The 17,402-nt window shown below is 52.6% G+C and overlaps 1 protein-coding gene across 6 annotated transcripts in view; it reads right to left on the bottom strand.

Annotated features, from left to right (window-relative positions):
* Nucleotides 1–17,402, bottom strand: part of GPSM1 (G protein signaling modulator 1) — a 64,380-nt gene that overhangs the window by 27,161 nt on the left and 19,817 nt on the right. Inside the window, exons 1-9 of one of the 6 annotated variants that reach the window (XM_015644953.2) lie at nucleotides 17,214–17,234; nucleotides 15,814–16,035; nucleotides 15,277–15,412; nucleotides 14,773–14,915; nucleotides 13,577–13,700; nucleotides 12,652–12,767; nucleotides 12,309–12,464; nucleotides 10,427–10,535; nucleotides 7,802–7,928 (exon numbers count right to left, since the gene is read on the bottom strand). In XM_015644953.2, coding sequence (XP_015500439.1) covers nucleotides 7,802–7,928; nucleotides 10,427–10,535; nucleotides 12,309–12,464; nucleotides 12,652–12,767; nucleotides 13,577–13,700; nucleotides 14,773–14,915; nucleotides 15,277–15,412; nucleotides 15,814–16,034 — 1,132 coding nt within the window. In that variant the 5' untranslated portion in view covers nucleotide 16,035; nucleotides 17,214–17,234. Of the gene's footprint in view, nucleotides 1–7,801; nucleotides 7,929–9,767; nucleotides 9,854–10,426; nucleotides 10,536–12,065; nucleotides 12,270–12,308; nucleotides 12,465–12,651; nucleotides 12,768–13,576; nucleotides 13,701–14,772; nucleotides 14,916–15,276; nucleotides 15,413–15,813; nucleotides 16,036–16,123; nucleotides 16,414–17,213; nucleotides 17,235–17,402 lie in introns of those variants that run through there. The other 5 variants (XM_015644954.3, XM_015644951.3, XM_033518401.1 and 2 more) reach the window with 5 other exon arrangements.

The raw sequence follows: 17,402 nt of genomic DNA, 5'->3' as shown, positions 1-17,402 counted from the left end.
CTGCAGTTGACAAGAGGGAGCTGAAGATGTGGAGCAGGGACTCGGGGAGCCCTGGCAGGAGCTCTCATCAAGCTGCCATGTGCTTTGATGAGCCCCAGCTCCAGGACTGCAGCTGGGAACACGCTGGATCCCTCTGGGGGGCTGTGCCAGAGCAGGCAGAATTCAACCTGACAGGAATCCATGGAAAACCAGCAGGGAAAGGTCATGGAGCCAACATCAGCCAGCGCTGCCTGCAGCACTCAGGGGCTGTGCACAGCCCTCTGCTCCCCACAGAACGTGGGCTGGGCACCCCAAACAGCACAACAAACCCAGCATCAGGACTTGCTGCAGTCACATGAAAAGGTCATTTCCCCCATACCTGCATTAACCAAGACACTGACTTGGCTTTTGGGCGAGTTCTTGCAGCCCTGGCCAATGCCTCCCCCGTCTGTACAGACCCAAACCTTGATTCTGGCAGACAAGTCTAAATATTGCTCAAGATAATTAAATCAGAGCAGCCAGCCAGTTGTTTGGGGTGGAATGCCGGTCTGGAAAGCCTTCCCAGCTCCGAAGTGACAGTGGAGATACGGTCCAGTGCTCCCAGAGCATCTCAAATCATACGCTGCTGACATCTAATCAGGGGAGCTCTGTCAGCCTCGTGCTCCATTATTACAGCAAAGCTCTTCAAGAGGGAAGGGGGAGGGGGAAAACAAGCACAGCAGCAGGAAAAGAAAGAAGGAAAAAAAAAACCCAAAGCAGCCTCCAGTAGGACAAGCATCTCGTTTAAGGCTTTAATTAGTCTTCAAACACATAATGGGTTCTGGCACTATAAATCCACTTGACCTCTATTATTGTCAGCACTCGCCTGATAAATGGTGGCATTTGTTTTCCCAGTTGCTACTGGGGTAGAACAATACTTTTCTCTAAATAGAGAAAGCAAATAATATCAGTTATTTACGATGACTGGGCCATAAAATGCTGGTGCCAAGCTGCTGTGTGCCCATCCATGGGAAGGACCATCTGCTTATCCTGCTCCTGCAGGAAAGGACCAGGGAATCCCAACAGCTCTGGGTCCTTCCCTGCCTGAGAATACAGAATTGGGAGCCACAAGGGCAGGAATGATCCCTGCTCTGCTGGGAGGAACTGAGGATCTACAGAGCACAAACAAATCTCAGCCTCCCAACAGCCCCCAAGCACAACAAAACCCTGCTCCAGGAACAAGGATCCTGCAGTTTTCTCCTCTGTGGAAAATGCTCCTTTAAAAAAGCTGCACACAATATGTGGCAATAAAGAGAAGTTCCCTCTGCATCAAGATGCTCTGTGTTTGTGTCACCCGAGTTCTGCATCTCCACAATCCAGTCTGACAGCTGAGCAAAGGGCTGAAAACAGAAATAACAGCAATGCACATCCACACAGCACCCAGAGCCCTGGGGATGTGCTGACTGCACTCAGGGTGAGCAGCTGGCACAGAGGCTCCTCGGGTGGGGAATGAGGAGATCCTCTGGATCACTGCCCAAAGAGCCCTCACATCACATGGAAGAGGTAAAACCTGGAAAAAGAGTCCTCATTGCAGGTAAAAATGGCACAAGGGAGCTACTTTTGCTTTTATTTGTTGTTTATTTCCCCCCGTAGGAGTAAACTCAATGTAGGAAAGCTGCAGCCTTGGAGTACAAGGGGATCTTATTTGTAGCCTTACAACTCTGAGTAATTGCTGTGGTGTTGGGCTCATCTTTGATTTCAGTTTTCCCCCAGATGTGCAATAGGCATCAGCTTTTCTCTAACCAAGGATGATTTGCAAATAACACACTGGCAATTTGGGTCAAAGAATGAAATATTTAGGAGGGGTATTTGCAGAAAACACTGAGCACCCAACCCTGAAACACTCGACAAATGGAAGCCTTGGAGGTTGTGGGAAGGCTGGGCCATGTCAGGCACAGCCTCCTGTAACCACAACCCCCCAGGCAATCGTCTGCTTCAGAGAGGAACACTTGTGGGGACAGAAGGATCTTCTGGGAGATAAACTGAACTGGGTGGAGCAGGCTGGGAGGAGGCTCATAACCCCAGGGCTAATTCAAGAGAATCGTGATGGACTTGGCAGCAACACCTGGCTTGCTTCTAAGGGCAGGATTTTCCCTGCCAGGACACAGCAGAGTCTCATGACCTCCCACCATCCATTACCAGCTCGTGTTGAACGAGCAGAGATCAAAAGCAGAGTTTAGCTGGAAAGTGACACACAATAATTAACGGGGCCACATCTCCAGCAGCCAGACAAGCCCAAGGACACGATTTTGTCCTCCAGACTGACTCAGGGAGGGCAGAGAAGGAACAACGACGTGGCAGCTTAGCAGCCATCAAACACCCACAGTAAAATCCTCTGAAGAAGAGGGAATGTACCTGATCCCTCCTCCTGGGTGCTGCTGTGAGCAGCCACCAGCTCCCAGCACCTCCTGGCACACGCTGCCCATGCTGGACTGGCATCCTCAGCTCTGCCAGGTGTTTTTGCTAAGCCAAGGTTGGATGTCCAAGGATTTGTCCCTGCCAGGGAAAGAGGATGGTGCTGAGGTCACCCAAGAGATTGCAGGGACTCTGCTGAGGGTCTGGCCTTGCCCTGCTCAGAGAAATGCCAAAGCAGATCGTGGCCGTGCATACAGAAAGTTTTAAGTGAGAAAAAGGAATTCTAGCTGGGCAAGAAAGAGCTTCCTTCTTGTTTCTTGCTCTGTGCTGCATTAAAGGTACAGCAAGCAGAGGAATCCTGCTCCTGAAGGCAATGCTGTGCTGTTGGGGACAGCAGCACCACAGCCACGGCATTTCCTGGACAGCACCAAGGGAAAGTGCCTGGGGAAGGTGCACTCAGGATCCAGACAGCACAGCAGAGCTGGGAGAGCTGCTGGAGTCTGCAACTGCAGCCAAAGGGAACTTCAGCCTTCCAAAACCAACGGCTTCCAAAAAGTTCTCCCTCCCCACAACAAGGGATTTAATCTTGATTGAATGGATGGCTTTGGCACAGGGCACGTTGTGCCTCCTCTGCCACAGGCTTCAGGAATTGGCCCGTTCCTCATCCTCTTTTCCAGCACTTGCCATCTCTCCTGGCATCAAGGTAAAACAAATTTCAGTAGCACAACATCATCCTCTCCAGTCCTGGAGCATTTCCCTGCTGCGAGCCAGGAACTCCTGCTATACTTTTACACCGATGCTGGGAAGGAGGCTCATGTACACAGCAAGATGAGAGAGGAACATTAAACACTTGGGAAGAGTATTTTAAAACTTCCTAAAGCCAATACTGGGGCAGTCTGAAGTGAGTGCTAAATTACTGAGTTTAAAATCCAAATGACTCAGAGGTTCATCCCCCCCATCAGTGCTGCTGGAATGATTTAACAGCTGTAGCAGCAGAGGATTCAGAAAAAAATCATTATAATGAAGAGGCTTCTTTGAGAAGTCCTGGATCTTCACTCCAGCATGCCCCTGTGGAAGCAGCTCTCCTGTCCCTCCTGCCCTGCTCCCTGAAGGGCCAGCACAGCCAGCTCTTGGACACCTTCCTGCAGGCACATGGGAATATCTGCCTCAGCTCCCCCTCTGAGCACCTGCTGGAGCACAACAAAGCCACCAGACCACCAACCCTTCCTTCCACTTGGCCAGAAGCCACTCTGCTTCTCCAGCACCTCATCCATCACCCCCTGCATCAGCAGGTACAATTAACCAGCACAGCCTCGGGCTTTCATTTCCACAATGAAAAAAAAAAGGCTGAGCTGCAGCCCATCAGCTCCTGGGAAAAATCAAATAGAGCTGAGGACATTTAACATGAAGCACTTTCAACTGCTGCACTTTCTCAGTGTGACTGGTGAGCACGGGCAGGTTCCCTGCTGGGGATGTGACCCCAACTCTGCCCCAGGGAAGGCAAATGCTTCCCAGACAGTGAAATCACAGCCTGAGGGAGCAGGGCTGGCCCACTGTCAGCAAGATGCTGCTCTCACACACGGCCACATCTCTCAGCTGACAGTTTTCTGCAGGAGGATTGAGCAAACTGCAGGGAAGGCACATCCCTGTCCCTGGGCAGCATCCCAGCCCCTTGCACAGGCTGGCAGGGGGAGCAGCATCACCACCTCCCTGCTTGCATCAGCAGAGGGATGGTCAATCCTGCCTATTTTATCAGCCCTAAACACTTTTTAGCTACTTCAAAGATATTTAAAGCAAGCAAACAAACAAAAACAAACAGGCTGGAAAACATAAAAGCAGATTTCTATTCCAGTCTGATTGATCCAAGGGTTCAAAGATTCCTGTGAAGAGAGGAGCTCAGAACTGCATCAAGAATGCAGAGCCCCACAGTCAAAGCCCCCCAGAGCTGAGCAGTGCTCAGGAAGGAGTGGGGTGAAGGAGAGGGGTTTTGTGCCCATTTTTTGGGCCCATTTTGGGGTTTTGTGCCCACTGCCTCACAGGGGGATGAGCATTCCCAGCATGGAGCCTCTGGAACCCCAAACAAACAGAGCAGCCTCTGCATCTCTCAGCAGGAGAGGAGCAGAAAGGGGAGGCCAGGCTCATTCTTTGACCCAAAATGTCACTGCTTTATTTGCAAATAAGCTTATTCCAGCCTTGGTTAGAGAAAAGCTGATGCCCATTGCAGGTGTGGGAGGAAACTGAAATCAAGGACGTGCCCAACATCACAGCAATTCCTCAGAGCTGGAAGATGACTCTGTACTCCAGGATTTCAACTTCCTCCACTGGGTTTGCTCCCAGCCAGGCTCAGGGCTGAGTCCTCCCCTGCCCCCAGAGCCGAGCACAGCAGGGCAGAGATGTCTGTGCTCTGCCAGCAGCTCTGCAAGCATCCCCATGCCAACGCCTCCTGCAACACCTGCAGCCCTCCCCAGCACTCCCAGCTCCAGCAGAGGTTGCAGAGTGTCTCCTGCCACTGCTGCTGCCAGCGGCTGCTGCCTGAGGCTGACGAGCTGCTGAAAGCACCAGGAGAGCAGCCCCGAGTCAGTTCTCACTCTGAGAGTACAGGGGGTGCCCAGGGCTCCTCTGCCTCCATCCCCTGGGTGATCCCTGTCCCTGTGCTCCCCTCCCAGCTGGCAGGATCAGCATCCCCAGACCTGATTTCCTCTCCCAGGGCAGGCACTGGCTCTGGGCTGGGAGCAGAAGGGTCAGCTCTGTGCTCCCGACCCACGCTGGGAACAGGCAGCTCCTCAAGGATGCTGCAGCTTCTCATCTGGAAAAGGGCACCAGCGCTGTCTGTCTGCACCCCAGGACATCTCCCAGTGCTGCTGCTTGCCCTGGCTGCCTTCACCCCTAAAAACAACCCTGTGGAGCCACAGAAAAGTCCTTCACTCCTCTCCAAAGGCAAAGCCTACCAGTACTCTTAGCTTGCAGTGTGTGAAAGAGAAGGAGATTTATTCAGGGCCACATTTTTGGTTGTTTGGAGAAGCAAACCCAGCCCCTGTTTATTTACTTCGTGTTCCAGCTCCTCTCCAGCTTCCTTCAGTTTGTTGCTTTAAGCTCTGTGTGTTTGCGTTTCTCAACAAGGTCGCTGCTTTCACAAGACTTCTGCAGCACTGCCCCACTTCCCCGGCCTCCAGCTTTGTCTTCTGACATCCAAATACTCTCAGAATATTAATTAAAATCATGAAGAGCTCAGCAAGGGCAGCAGAGGAAAACATCAGGCACTCCTTCCACCCCCAGAGCCCAGGGAAGGGCAGTGCCCAAGCCATAAAAGCAGAAATAACCTGTGAAGGACATCACAGTGAAAACCTGGCTCAGCCTTTGCTATGAAGCTCTACCTGCTTGATCAAAGTGAGGTTTTATCACATGCCTGCCTTATCAGAGGATTTTAGCATCCTTAGGAATATGCAGGCATTTTGTAACCTTAAGCAGGAAAAAGAATCTGAATGGGAAAAAGGAAATGGAAAGCTCTCCTCACCACGAGATTTGTCAGCATCAAAAGGCATGGCTGGTTCAGAAGTCAGCTTGAATCTCAACTCTCTCACCTGCTTCCTATTACAGAAGCAGATGTTCCTCTGGCTGTAAATTGCTGCTATTAATAATATAAATAATTATGCTCTTCTAATCATTTAATAGGTGCACAGGAGGGTACCAAAATTTCTGGCTGGCATTAAATACATCTCCCTTCCCTCAAGGGCTCAGGGACACACTGGTGGCCTCTCATTCTCCACTGAAGTTTGGAATAAGAGCTGAGGCTGGGATAAAAGCTGAGGAGAAGGAGTCAGGCTCCTCTGCACATCTCCCTGTGACAGTGCCAGCACCTTCCCCACCTGTGAGCTCTGAGAGCTCAGCCAGGTGTGATCTCACACTCCCTCCCTGTGGCCCCAGCCCACCAACACAGAGCTGATTTTTACCTCCCCAGCAGATTCCCAGGACCTGGGGCAGGGAAATCCTGCTCTCCAAGATCCCTCTCTCCCTGCACTGCAAATCCCAGTTGTTTGCTGATGTTCCTCCCAGAACACTTTGTCCTTCTCTCGACAAACAGCCCCAGCCCTGGGAATGTGAGCAAGGACACCACGGATTAACGGGGTCACTGCAACCTCCAGAACTCTGCTCAGCCCTTTCCCAGCCTCCAGGGATCTCACACACACACACACAGACCTGCACGGCTCTGTCAGACAACACAAACATCACTGCTGGCTCCAGATGTTAGCACAGCACATCTGGATCTCCCGAGGGCAGTGAGCAGCCACATCCACCCTTCCCTCTGACCCAGGCACAGCACCAACGTTGAGGTTCATTTCCTCTTCCCCTTTCACAACAAAGTAACCTGCCAGCAGGAAGCCCCCGAGGAGAAGCCAGGAATGAGTTCTGCGGGAATTACAAAGTGGAGATGACGTGCAGAGGGAGGCTGGGGAAGCTGCTGTACCCTCACAGCATTTGAGGCAACAGCTCAGCTCCAGTGGGGCATGGCAGGACAGGCTGGCTCCCTCAGCACAGCCCCATTTCCCAGGAAAAGCTCCAGCACTGATGTAGCAGGTTATGCCTGGAGATCAATACGAGCACACACACGCACAGCCAGCCTCTCCTTCCCCTCCCAGGGCACCGTGCCTCAGCCCCAGCATCGTCCTCTCCACGTCAGTGCTACCAACAGGGAATGTGCCAGTGCCAACAAGGTCATATTTAATCACTGGACACCTCCTGGGATGCACTTGGTGTGAATTAATAAGTCTGTCCCAGCACGGAGCTGCCAGCTGGAAGTGCCCGTGCCAGGCACCCACCCGTGCCTGCAGCAGGTCCAGGACAGTCCCCAAGCCAGGCTGGCAGCACTGTGGTGACGTGTCTGTGCTACCCTGCTCCCTGGCACAGTGACCCAGGGCCCAGAAAAGCCACTCTGGTTGCTGGACCAAGTCTCCACGTTCAGCACTGCTGCAGGTGTCCCAAGGCTGAGATGTCACCCAGTGCGTGCTGCTGGTCCCACCCCGCCTCCAGCCCATGCCCTGGGCTTGGAACTGGCTGCTAATCAGAACAAGAGCAGCCAAAAATCCCTGCCAGTCACTCCTGAAAGCCTCTGCTAACACTCAAATCAGTGAGAAGAGCCCTGCAGAGCTTTAAAAGATACAAAAGCCAGTTTGCTGAGTGGCACGTGGAATTCCATTCCCAATGCAGATTAATTCCATTAACTCCTTCTGTGCCCTTTTTTGGGGGATCCTTCCCTGCCTTTGCAGCTTGTGGAAAGCACAGAGTGAACACATCTCAGTCCTCTTTGTGGTGAAGGCACTCCACAGCCTCACTCTGCTCTAGCATTTGTATTTCCTGCCCACCTGCAAACCCCACCCCACCCACTTAACTCCTGAGACTTCCCAATGCCACCAAAATGCCAGGAACTCACCTTGTGCCTCATAGCCAGAGTAGGGATGAGCTGCACCCATGTCCTCCTCCCCGGGGCCCCAGCCAAGGGCTGCCCTGAGCTGGGCCATGTTCAGCTGAGCCGTCAGCTCCCCGCTCCTGTCCCCGATCTGCAGCAGGAAAACCAACAGGGCACTGGTTAAAGGCATGGGGTGCTCCAAGCAAACAGCCCCCAGCCACAGATGTGTCAGTCCCACCCCAAAATCAAACACAGACACAGCCAAAAGAGGGCTTGGAGACACCAGAGAGACCCCCCAGCTATTCCCCAGTGATCATTTGGGAAAGGGTCTGTGCTTGCTGTGCTGCACCTCCAAACACAGCTCAGTGCAGGGAGCTGAGAGGGCCCAGCTCACCCAGAACAGAGCCTGCAGGTGCAGGTCTGGGCTGTCCTGTAGCCACACATGGCTTGGCAGGGAGCCCTGGAGCTGCCAGCCCCCTTCCCCAAGGATTTCCATAGTTACAGAGCACCAGACACCCGCTGCCATCAGCCACCACGTGGGCAGTGGCACACCAGGGCCCCAAAAGCCTTCTCTGCTGGCTCAGAGCCATACAACTTCAAGTTGTTCCTAGTGATCTACCCACACAACGCTCCAAAAAATCTTTTAGAAGTCCGCATTTTTCCCAATTCCCACCTCCCGCTGGCCTGAGGCCAAGGAAAGCGATGTTATGTGTTTGGGAAGAGATCTGTCCCACAGCTCCTGCTACCTAAAATGAGGAGTTACAGGACACAGTGCCAGATCCTCCTCAAAGTTTAACCAGACCAGAGAATGGCTGTGCTGCACATCACCAGCAGACACAGAGAGGTCACCCAGGAACAGCCCCTGATCTTCAGAGGAAGAGCAGGCAGTGTGACAGAGAAGACCTTGGCTGTTCCCCTGGAGAGGCCTGACTCCTGTTAAATGCCTGGCAACAGCTCCTTTGTGTCCCCTGCCACAGACTGCAGCATGGAACAAAACCATAAATCCCCACATTATTTATGACAAAGCCCCAAGCGCCAGTAAAGGGAGGCAGATCAAAGGGCTTATCACCAGGCATAAATCCCCCTGCCAATTACAGGAGATTTGCTGTTGACATCATCTCCAGAGAAATTACTGTGTCCATGTTAGGTCTTACAGTCCTTGATGCTCAATTATCAAGTGCTTCCCTGACTTCCACTCGTTTCAGATCATCTCCAAAGCCCTATTAACAACCAAGGACAGACGGGCAGGACGATGACCCAGGGCAGGACCTGCCTCACACACCACAGCAGAGCCCTGTTTTCTGCCCTCAGCCTCCCAGGAGCTGCACTCTGAGATGACAAAAGCTCTCCAGAGCAGTGCCCTAGAGCTGGGGCAGCTCCCAAGGTTTTTAGGTACGTGTCCTTTATTCCAGTGGGATTTTGTGAGTAACCTCTGATCAACCTGCAGCAGCTTCCAGTGGTTCCCTGAGCTGGTTTCATTTGGATTCAAATGCCACCATTAGATTTTTGTTGGCATGAAGGTGATGGGGAAGTGAGTTATGAACATCAGTGTGAAAAGGTTGAATTCCACAAGGTTCCTCCTGGCCAAAATCCTGCTGCTTGTGGAAGGGACAGTCTCTGCACTGCTCCATGATTCCTGATGGGGGGACATCACCAGGCACCTGCCTTGAGGAACCCACTCCTGGCACAGCTGGAATGACAACACTGGGAGCCCCCACCCTGCTGGGTCTCCCCTCCACCCCCAAAAGGCCCCTGGACCACCCTGATCCTCCCGTGGCCCCTCAGCTGATGTCTGGCTCTGAGGACTCAGCCCCAGCCTGAGCAGAGCTGGGAAAGTTAATCTGTCCTAAAATGTACAGGACCAAAGAACAGTATTTCTTCTGTGTGTCTGATAAGTATAATTAAATCTGTAATTAGGCTGCTGTGTCAGCCCTACTCAGAGATTTAGCCAACCTAATAAGACAGGCAGGAGAACACCCAGCACACTTACATATGGTGATTTCAATTAGTGCTTCAAGAGGGCAATTTCTTCATCTGGGGAAGACTAAAGAGGCCACAGCCGATTTCCTCAACACACTGGGAAGAGCAAACAATGGAATTCTGGCTTTCTGCACTTCTGAGCCACCTGAAAATGGCAGGAAAGCTGCAGACAGCTGGGCGAGGCCAAGGTGAAACCAGAGCAGCACACACAACCCCAAAGGGGGTGGCTGTGGCACAGGGCTGGCTGCAGGCTGTGTGCATCCACTGCAGCAGGACACTCAGCTGGAATCCCCCTGTGCTCAGGAAAGTGGGATCTTACAGACTGGAGACCAAGAGGCACCCGAGGGCCTTCACAGCTGCTGGGTGCACAACACCTTGGCCAGCCAGCAGACAAGTGCCCAGGTCCTTTCTCACCCAGAACATTGGTTAAGAGCAAAGCACAGCTCACATTTGCTGTAATTAAGGGGAAGGCTGGGAACCTCCCATCAAAAGTGCATTTTCCAGCCAAGCTCTGCAGTTCCTGAGAACACCACTGAAACAGCACAGAGAGAAGGGCTTTCCAGAGCAGTGACAGCAAGGTAACTGCATTCATAAAACTTACTGGCATGAAACAGTCGTGCTCTCACCAGGGGTCACAGGTCCCCTCTGATGTGCACCAGCTTCTCTTACCTCTTGGGAGATTTCAAGATGTTTCCTTGCAAAGTGCAAAGCCTGTTCGTGGCTCCCCAGGGACACGTAGGCATTTCCCAGACTCCAGCAGGCTCTTCCTTCTCCCACCCTGCAGAACAGGAAAGTGTCAAACCACAGAAATGCTGGGCCAAGCCCAGCCCGGCCTTCAGGAGAGCCTGACAGCCAGGCCCCTTGCTCTGCTTCCACCTCCACAAAGGCTCCACACTGGAGAACTGAGAGTGCTGAACATCTTAAACTCTTCTTACACTGGGGATGAACAACAGCCTGGGAAGCAGGACTGGCCACAGGGACAAAATGTAAGCACTGCAGCAAGGCCCAGGATGGTTTGGCTTCACTGGTGAGCACCAGCCCACGAGCTCCTGCCCAGCTCCCACCTGACACAAGCAGGGCTCCTCTCCAGAGCTGCACACAGAGAATGCAACACGCAGCTCTGGTTCCTCTCCAGAGCTGCACAGAGAGAATACAACATGCAGCTCTGGTTCCTCTCCAGAGCTGCACAGAGAGAATGCAACATGCAGCTCTGGTTCCTCTCCAGAGCTGCACAGAGAGAATGCAACATGCAGCTCTGGCTCCTCTCCAGAGCTGCACAGAGAGAATGCAACATGCAGCTCTGGTTCATCAGCAGCCCAGAGCTGAACCAGCAAGGAGAGAACAGTGCAGGCAGGCACCAGCTCCAGCTGAGCCCCAGCACTGCATCAGCAGGGTGAGCACACAGCATCCAGCTGCACCCAACAGAGGACAGGACACATTTCCATGAGGTCTCCAGGGCACTGCTGCTGGTTTCCAGGAGCCAGGGAAAGCAGGGGAATGTGGAGCCTGCCCTGTGCTCCCAGCCTGGCTCTCTGGAGCTTCAGCAGCTGTTTGCAGGAGCAGGCAGAGCCTCCTGCTCCCCAGAGCCTGCTCAGCTCTGCAAACGAGCAGATGTGGGGGGAGAAGGGATAAAAAAAGCACCTGGGGGCGCGGGGGGAGGTTCAGCATGACTGCAACTCCCTTTTCAGAGGTTTGGGCGGGTTGATCAGCATTTCAACGTTTTTCTTGTCACCCTGTTCAATACCTTCTGCTCACAGGGTGTGTTCCCAGAAATGCAGGAGCCCACAGGCCTGCACCCCCACAGCATGATTCACCCTTGGGTGGGATTGTGCCTGCCCTGAGCAGAGGCTGCCCTGTGGTGGCACAGCTCTCCCATCCTGATGTCCCTGCTCCATCTAGTGGAGGACACCCAGCCTCCAAGGGAATTGGGCACCACGCTGCACCAGCTGTCTGCAAAGTCATTTCAGCTGCAAGACAGCCCAGGATCAGAGTAGCCAGGACAAAGGAATCAACCTCTCAAAAAAAGAATTAAAATTTAAGAAAAATTAAAAGGCCAAGCTTCCTAAATAACGAGGAGCAAGACCAAGAAACAAAATTCATCATCTGTACACAACTTCATTTGTACATGGAGGTTTCCAGCATCAGCCCAGAGCAACAGGGGAAGTGGCACACCTTGTGTGCCCTAAACACCCAGATTTTAGGGAAAATACAACTTTTGTGAACATGAGGGAGCTCTCCAGAGCCCTCCTGGGATAACACAGCAGCAGCCACTGGCAAAGCACTGAGCACCATGCATTTTCTTAAGTACCTCTCGTTAGAAATCTCACTGAGCCCACACAGGCACAGCACTGAGGGCACAATCTCCAGGTTTGAATGACATGAGAAAAGTCAATCATGTCATGTTTCTGACAGATGATTGGATTTAGGACTGGCTGCCCAGAGACTTCTAATGACTTTCAAGCATACACATCACTGGTGCTTAACTGCAAGAGAGAACAGTAAGTCAGAGAAGGGTCAGTGCTCTTCACCCTCACCTGAGGCTCTCCCTCACCTGTCTCCCAGCTCCTGTGCTATCACCAGGTGCCTCAGGTGGTATTCAATGGCTTTTTCATAGTCTTGAAGCAGCGTGCACGTGTTCCCCAGGCTGTAGCAAGCCTGGGCTTCTACTGCTTGGTCTTTGAGCTGTCTGGAGAGCTGGAGTGTTTTCCTGCAGGGAACAGGTGGGAAGGAAGAGCCCTGGTCACTGCCAGGTCCCAGGGAAGTCACCCCTTGGAGCAACACCCTGCATCACCCACCGCAGCAGCCCTGCCAGCCCAGGTCCCTTGTCACAGCCCCTGGAGCTGAGGCACCGTGTGACAGCTCAGGATTCCCAGGGAACAGCCCCTGGCACTCACTTGTAGTACTCAGCAGAGATGTCGAACCTGCCCAGGAAGATGTGGGCATTGCCCAGGTTGCTGTAGGCTCTGCGCTCCGCTGCCTTGTCCCCAAACTCCTTGGCAATGGCCAGGCGCTGCAGCAGACACAGCTCAGTCACACCTCATCCCAGTGACACCTGCCTGTCCCAGCCCAGTGACACCATTCTGTCCCAGCCCAGTGACACCTGCCTGTCCCAGCCCAGTGACACCATTCTGTCCCAGCCCAGTGACACCTCCCTGTCCCAGCCCAGTGACACCTGCCTGTCCCAGCCCAGTGAGGCTGTGATGAACCTGCCTGTCAGGGGTGGGTGCAGCAGGAAACCTCTCCCTCTTCTGCAATTCAGCTTCAGGAAAAGCTCTTGGAAAAGTGGGAGTGATGCTGCATCCCAGTGCTGTCCTCCCAGCATTTAAAAACCAGAGGAGCAGTGAATTTCCACTTCCACTGCAAGGGAGCTGCTACACCCACTGCAACAGGACCTAAACTGCATTTGGATTGGGGCAGGGACTTTGTCACCTCACCTCCCTATAAAGCTTTGCAGAAAGTTATTATGTTCTACAAGCAGCATTTATTCTTGATCAACAGCTCCTTCAGCAGCTTAATTAAATTCATGGCTTGCATTTATTAAAATCTAGACTGAGACAAATTAAGAGCAGAAAAAAAACCTTGCCAGACCCAGCTGCAGTTTGCCCTTGGATACCTCCTTTGGTTTCCAAGCCAACAGCACCCTTCCCTCGAGCTGCTGATGGGGACTGGAGTAAGATTTGCTCAGTGGGAGTTGGTACAACAGGGCAGACCCTGAGCTCACACAGGAGGGAGGAAAACACCAGGGGGAAACACCTCCCTGTGCTTGCTGGGTTGTGGTGAGAGGGAAAGGCCCGGGAAGGGAGCAGAGGTGTCTCCTACCTCCTTGTGGAAGGCGATGGCCTCGCTGAAGTTGCCCAGTAAGTACTGGGTGTTGCCAAGGTTGCCGTAAGCCCGGCCCTGCGCAGCTCTGTCCCCCAGCTCCTTCACCAGGGACAGGTTCCTCCTGAAAGAAACCAGGGCAGAACATCCATGAGCCACAGCGAGGAAACTTGCACAGAAAGGAAGGAGAGCAGCCCTGGAGAAGGCATTTCCCTCCCAGGCACTTGGGCACAGGTGACCTGAGCTGGCCACCCCTGGGAGCTCGTGCCAAGCCAGGCGCTGCTGCTCTGTCCTGCTCTGTGCAGGAATCACACCTGTGCTGATCCATCCCACATTAAATCACAAATGGCCACCTCACTGCAGGACCAGGGGCACAGGAAGATTTCCTTGTCCTGCTCCAGGGAGAGAGGCAAGATCCACAGTCCCACGCCAGGGCTCTGCTCTGGGAGTTTCCTGGAATTTCTTCACCTTGTTTTTACCCTCTTTTACACACACAGCACACAGAGAGTGGTGGAGCACTCACCACTGGCACAAATTTACCCCTGGCTATGCTACATGCACCACTCCTTGGAAAAAGGCTGGGGAGCTATTTATAGGCACTATCACACCTCAGATATGAGGGGAGGGATATAAGATCTTATCACTCTCTTCACTTAAAAAGCCTATTTAAAAAACTGCATTACAAAAGCAGAACAAGGAGAAAAACACGAGCCCAAAATTCTGGTGCCAACCTTCCTGTGTGGCACATGACAGTGACCTTTGACATGATATAAGAAAAGGAAGGTTGTGACAAGTGAGATAAAGTGCAGATCCTTGAGAAGAACCAGGATTTCACAGGGACTCTTCCTGTGGGTGACAGGGATGGAGACACACGGGGATCCATCCTCACAGAGGCCAGCAGAGAGCAGCAAGGGCTGAGAGCTCAGGCTCCCAGCACAGCTCTGGGAAGCAGCAGACTCTTGCACTTCACTGCATCACCACCATTCAAACCACAGAGAGTTTAACAAACCCGATGCCAGCGCGAATTTGAGCTCAGATTTTATAAAGGATCTTTCCCTCACCTTCCTTGGGATTAATTTGCCAACATAGCTTGGCATCTTGGAAATATTCCTACCTAATCTATTAGAACCTGCAAATTCTCAGTCAGTGGCCCCGTTCCCTGCAGGAGAAGGGGCTGGCCAGGCATGGATACTTACTCATAATATTCTGAGGCTTTCTGTAGCGTGTCCTTGACTTCCTGAGGCAGGTAGCCCGGGTCCTGGGCTGTGCTCCAGGATAAGTGCTTTCCCTTTGCATGGTAAACATTCCCTATGTTATAGAGAGCTCTGGCTTCACCTACCTGAAGGAAGAACAGGAAACAACAAGGTACTACACTTCACATCCCAGCATTTCCACTGCTGGGCAGAGATGGTCCACATTTTCCTTTCCCATCTTTCAGAACCACAATCACACATTTTCCTTTCCCATCTTTCAGAACCACAATCCCACATTTTCCTTTCCCATCTTTCAGAACCACAATCCCACATTTTCCTTTCCCATCTTCACCCTCACAGCAGCACGAGAGATGTGTGATAGCAGCCAGAAGGGAGAGCTTCACCCTGCAGCTCCTCCCAAAGCCCACCTTCACCAGATCACATTTACTGACTTGCAGGCAGGTTATTTTTAAAGCTAGGAAATATTTCCTGTTGGAACACCATTACCTTGTCTCCCTGCTCCTGAGAAATGTCCAAGTGTCTCTGGCAGCAAACCACAGCTTCATCAAACTGCCCCAGAATTTTCAGAGTATTCCCAAGGTTGCCACTTGCCTTGGCTTCTCCAATTCGGTCTCCAATGGTTCTACAAGATGAAGGTGTTGAAGAGCTCAGAGACTTTTATTCACCAGCTGCTGGAGGCAGATTTAAGCTGCAGCTTCCCAGCACAGACACCTGGCTGGAGAGCTTCCCACAATTGTGAAGATCCTTGTTCCCTATCTGCTGTCTCAGAACTGCTCCAGTGACCGCAGGTCATTACAGGGAGCAGCTGGGGACAGAAGTGAACACTGCTCTTGCACCAGGCACCCTCCTCACATCCACATCCCTTTCTCCACCTCCCTGCTGAGCCATCCTTGGTGTGTCCCAAGTTCTCCACAGGACCATCAGGGCCAGTTTTGGATGTGTATTTCTGGGTTCAGACCCCACAGAACCTGCCCTCACTCCAGGCTGGGTGTGATGAGGACGAGGCAGTGCTGACACACTCACCTGGCCAGGGTAAGGTCGTGCTTGTGGTACAGCAGGGCCTTGGAGTACTCCTTCAGGTAGAAATAGGCATTGCCCAGCTGGCTGTAGATGGCACTGAGAGTCTTCAGGTCCTCTGTCCCCACCTGCACTGCTGCTTCGAAGAAGGCTGCCCCAGCTTTGAAGTCCCCAGCCTTGCACAAGCGCTCTCCCTCCAGGGCCAGCTCCAGGCAGGATGCCTCCATCCTGCCAAAAACAAGGGAATTGTTTCTAGAGGAGTTTGGCTGCAGTGCCACTCTGCTCTGCAATGGTTACAGTTTGCTTTGCTGCACACCTTTAAATTTTCCCCTGGACTCAAAACACAGGAGCATCCAGATTCCACCTTCAAGTGGAAGGTGTCCCTGCCCATGGCAGGGGTTTGGAATGAGAGTCTTCAAGGTCCCTTCCAACCCAAACCATTCTAAGATTCTCTGATTTACAGACCACATCTGCAAGCAGCCAAGGGCAGCCCCTGGGTTCCCAGTAGGAATCTGGACAAGAAACTCAGGGCTCCTGGCTCCAAGACATGGAATCATCACAGGAGTAACACCTGTTTTCCTTCCAGGTGCTGCAGAAGCCACATATCCAGGTATTTATGTCTGAACCATTTTCCCTTGGCTAACAGAGAGGAAAAGCCAAATTGTAACAGGTTTTTACTGGATACCAGAGAAAACCCTGGACTGTGCAGATTTTCTTGGCTGAGCAGCTCCCAGCACTCGGTGTCTGCTTTTCATTAACTCTCCTGCTGTCACTTTTTCCAGAGGCACTTGGCACACTGGCCTCCAGGCCAGCTTTCCTCCGTGCATTTTCTGACACCTTTGGCACTGGCACACTCCATGCTGTCAGAGAGAGCACTGTGAGCACTGACACTGCTGCAAGAGAAAGAAAACATTCCCCTCTGAGTGCTCCACCAAGTCCTCTCTAAGTCACCCTGTTAGACCATGCCAATCCCAAGTTTTCCAAAGGAATCCCAAGCTTTCATTGGGAATGTCCTGCCTGCTGCAAAGGCAGACCCTTCCCAAGGGGGATGGACACAGCATGTTCCTGCTCCTCTACCCTGATGCTTCTCTTTTTTGCTCAATTTATTTTAAAAAGTCAAAACTATCTAGGTCAAAGGTGGACATCTGAGAAAAAAACAGAGCTCCCATGTCCAGAGGCAGAACAGCAAGGGTCTGTCAGAAGGTAATAAATGCCCACAGGTGGTTTCTAGCCTGTTCTCAGCACTTGGAGGAAGTTTGTGGTACCCAGCCCAAGAGCACAACTTGCCCAGCTGACCCCTCCTGGAGCAGTTTCCTGCTGAGCCCTGAAGATGATTCCCCAAAACCACCCAGGAGCTGAGCCCAGGCCCAGCCCTGCAGGCCAAGGACAACCTGCCCTGCACACACCAGCTGCAGGACACAGCTCCAGGACACAGATCCAAAACACAGATCCAAAACACAGCTCCTGCTGTTCCAGGACACAGCTCCAGGACACAGCTCCAGGACACAGATCCTGCTGTTCCAGGACACAGCTCCAGGACTGCTCCAGTACACAGCTCCTGCAACTCCAGGACACAGCTCCAGGACACAGCTCCA

This window comes from Parus major, chromosome 17 (genome assembly GCF_001522545.3).
Source record: "Parus major isolate Abel chromosome 17, Parus_major1.1, whole genome shotgun sequence".
Lineage (NCBI taxonomy): Eukaryota > Metazoa > Chordata > Aves > Passeriformes > Paridae > Parus > Parus major.
Note: the sequence above shows the minus strand (reverse complement) of the source record. Positions and strands in the feature narration are given on the sequence as shown.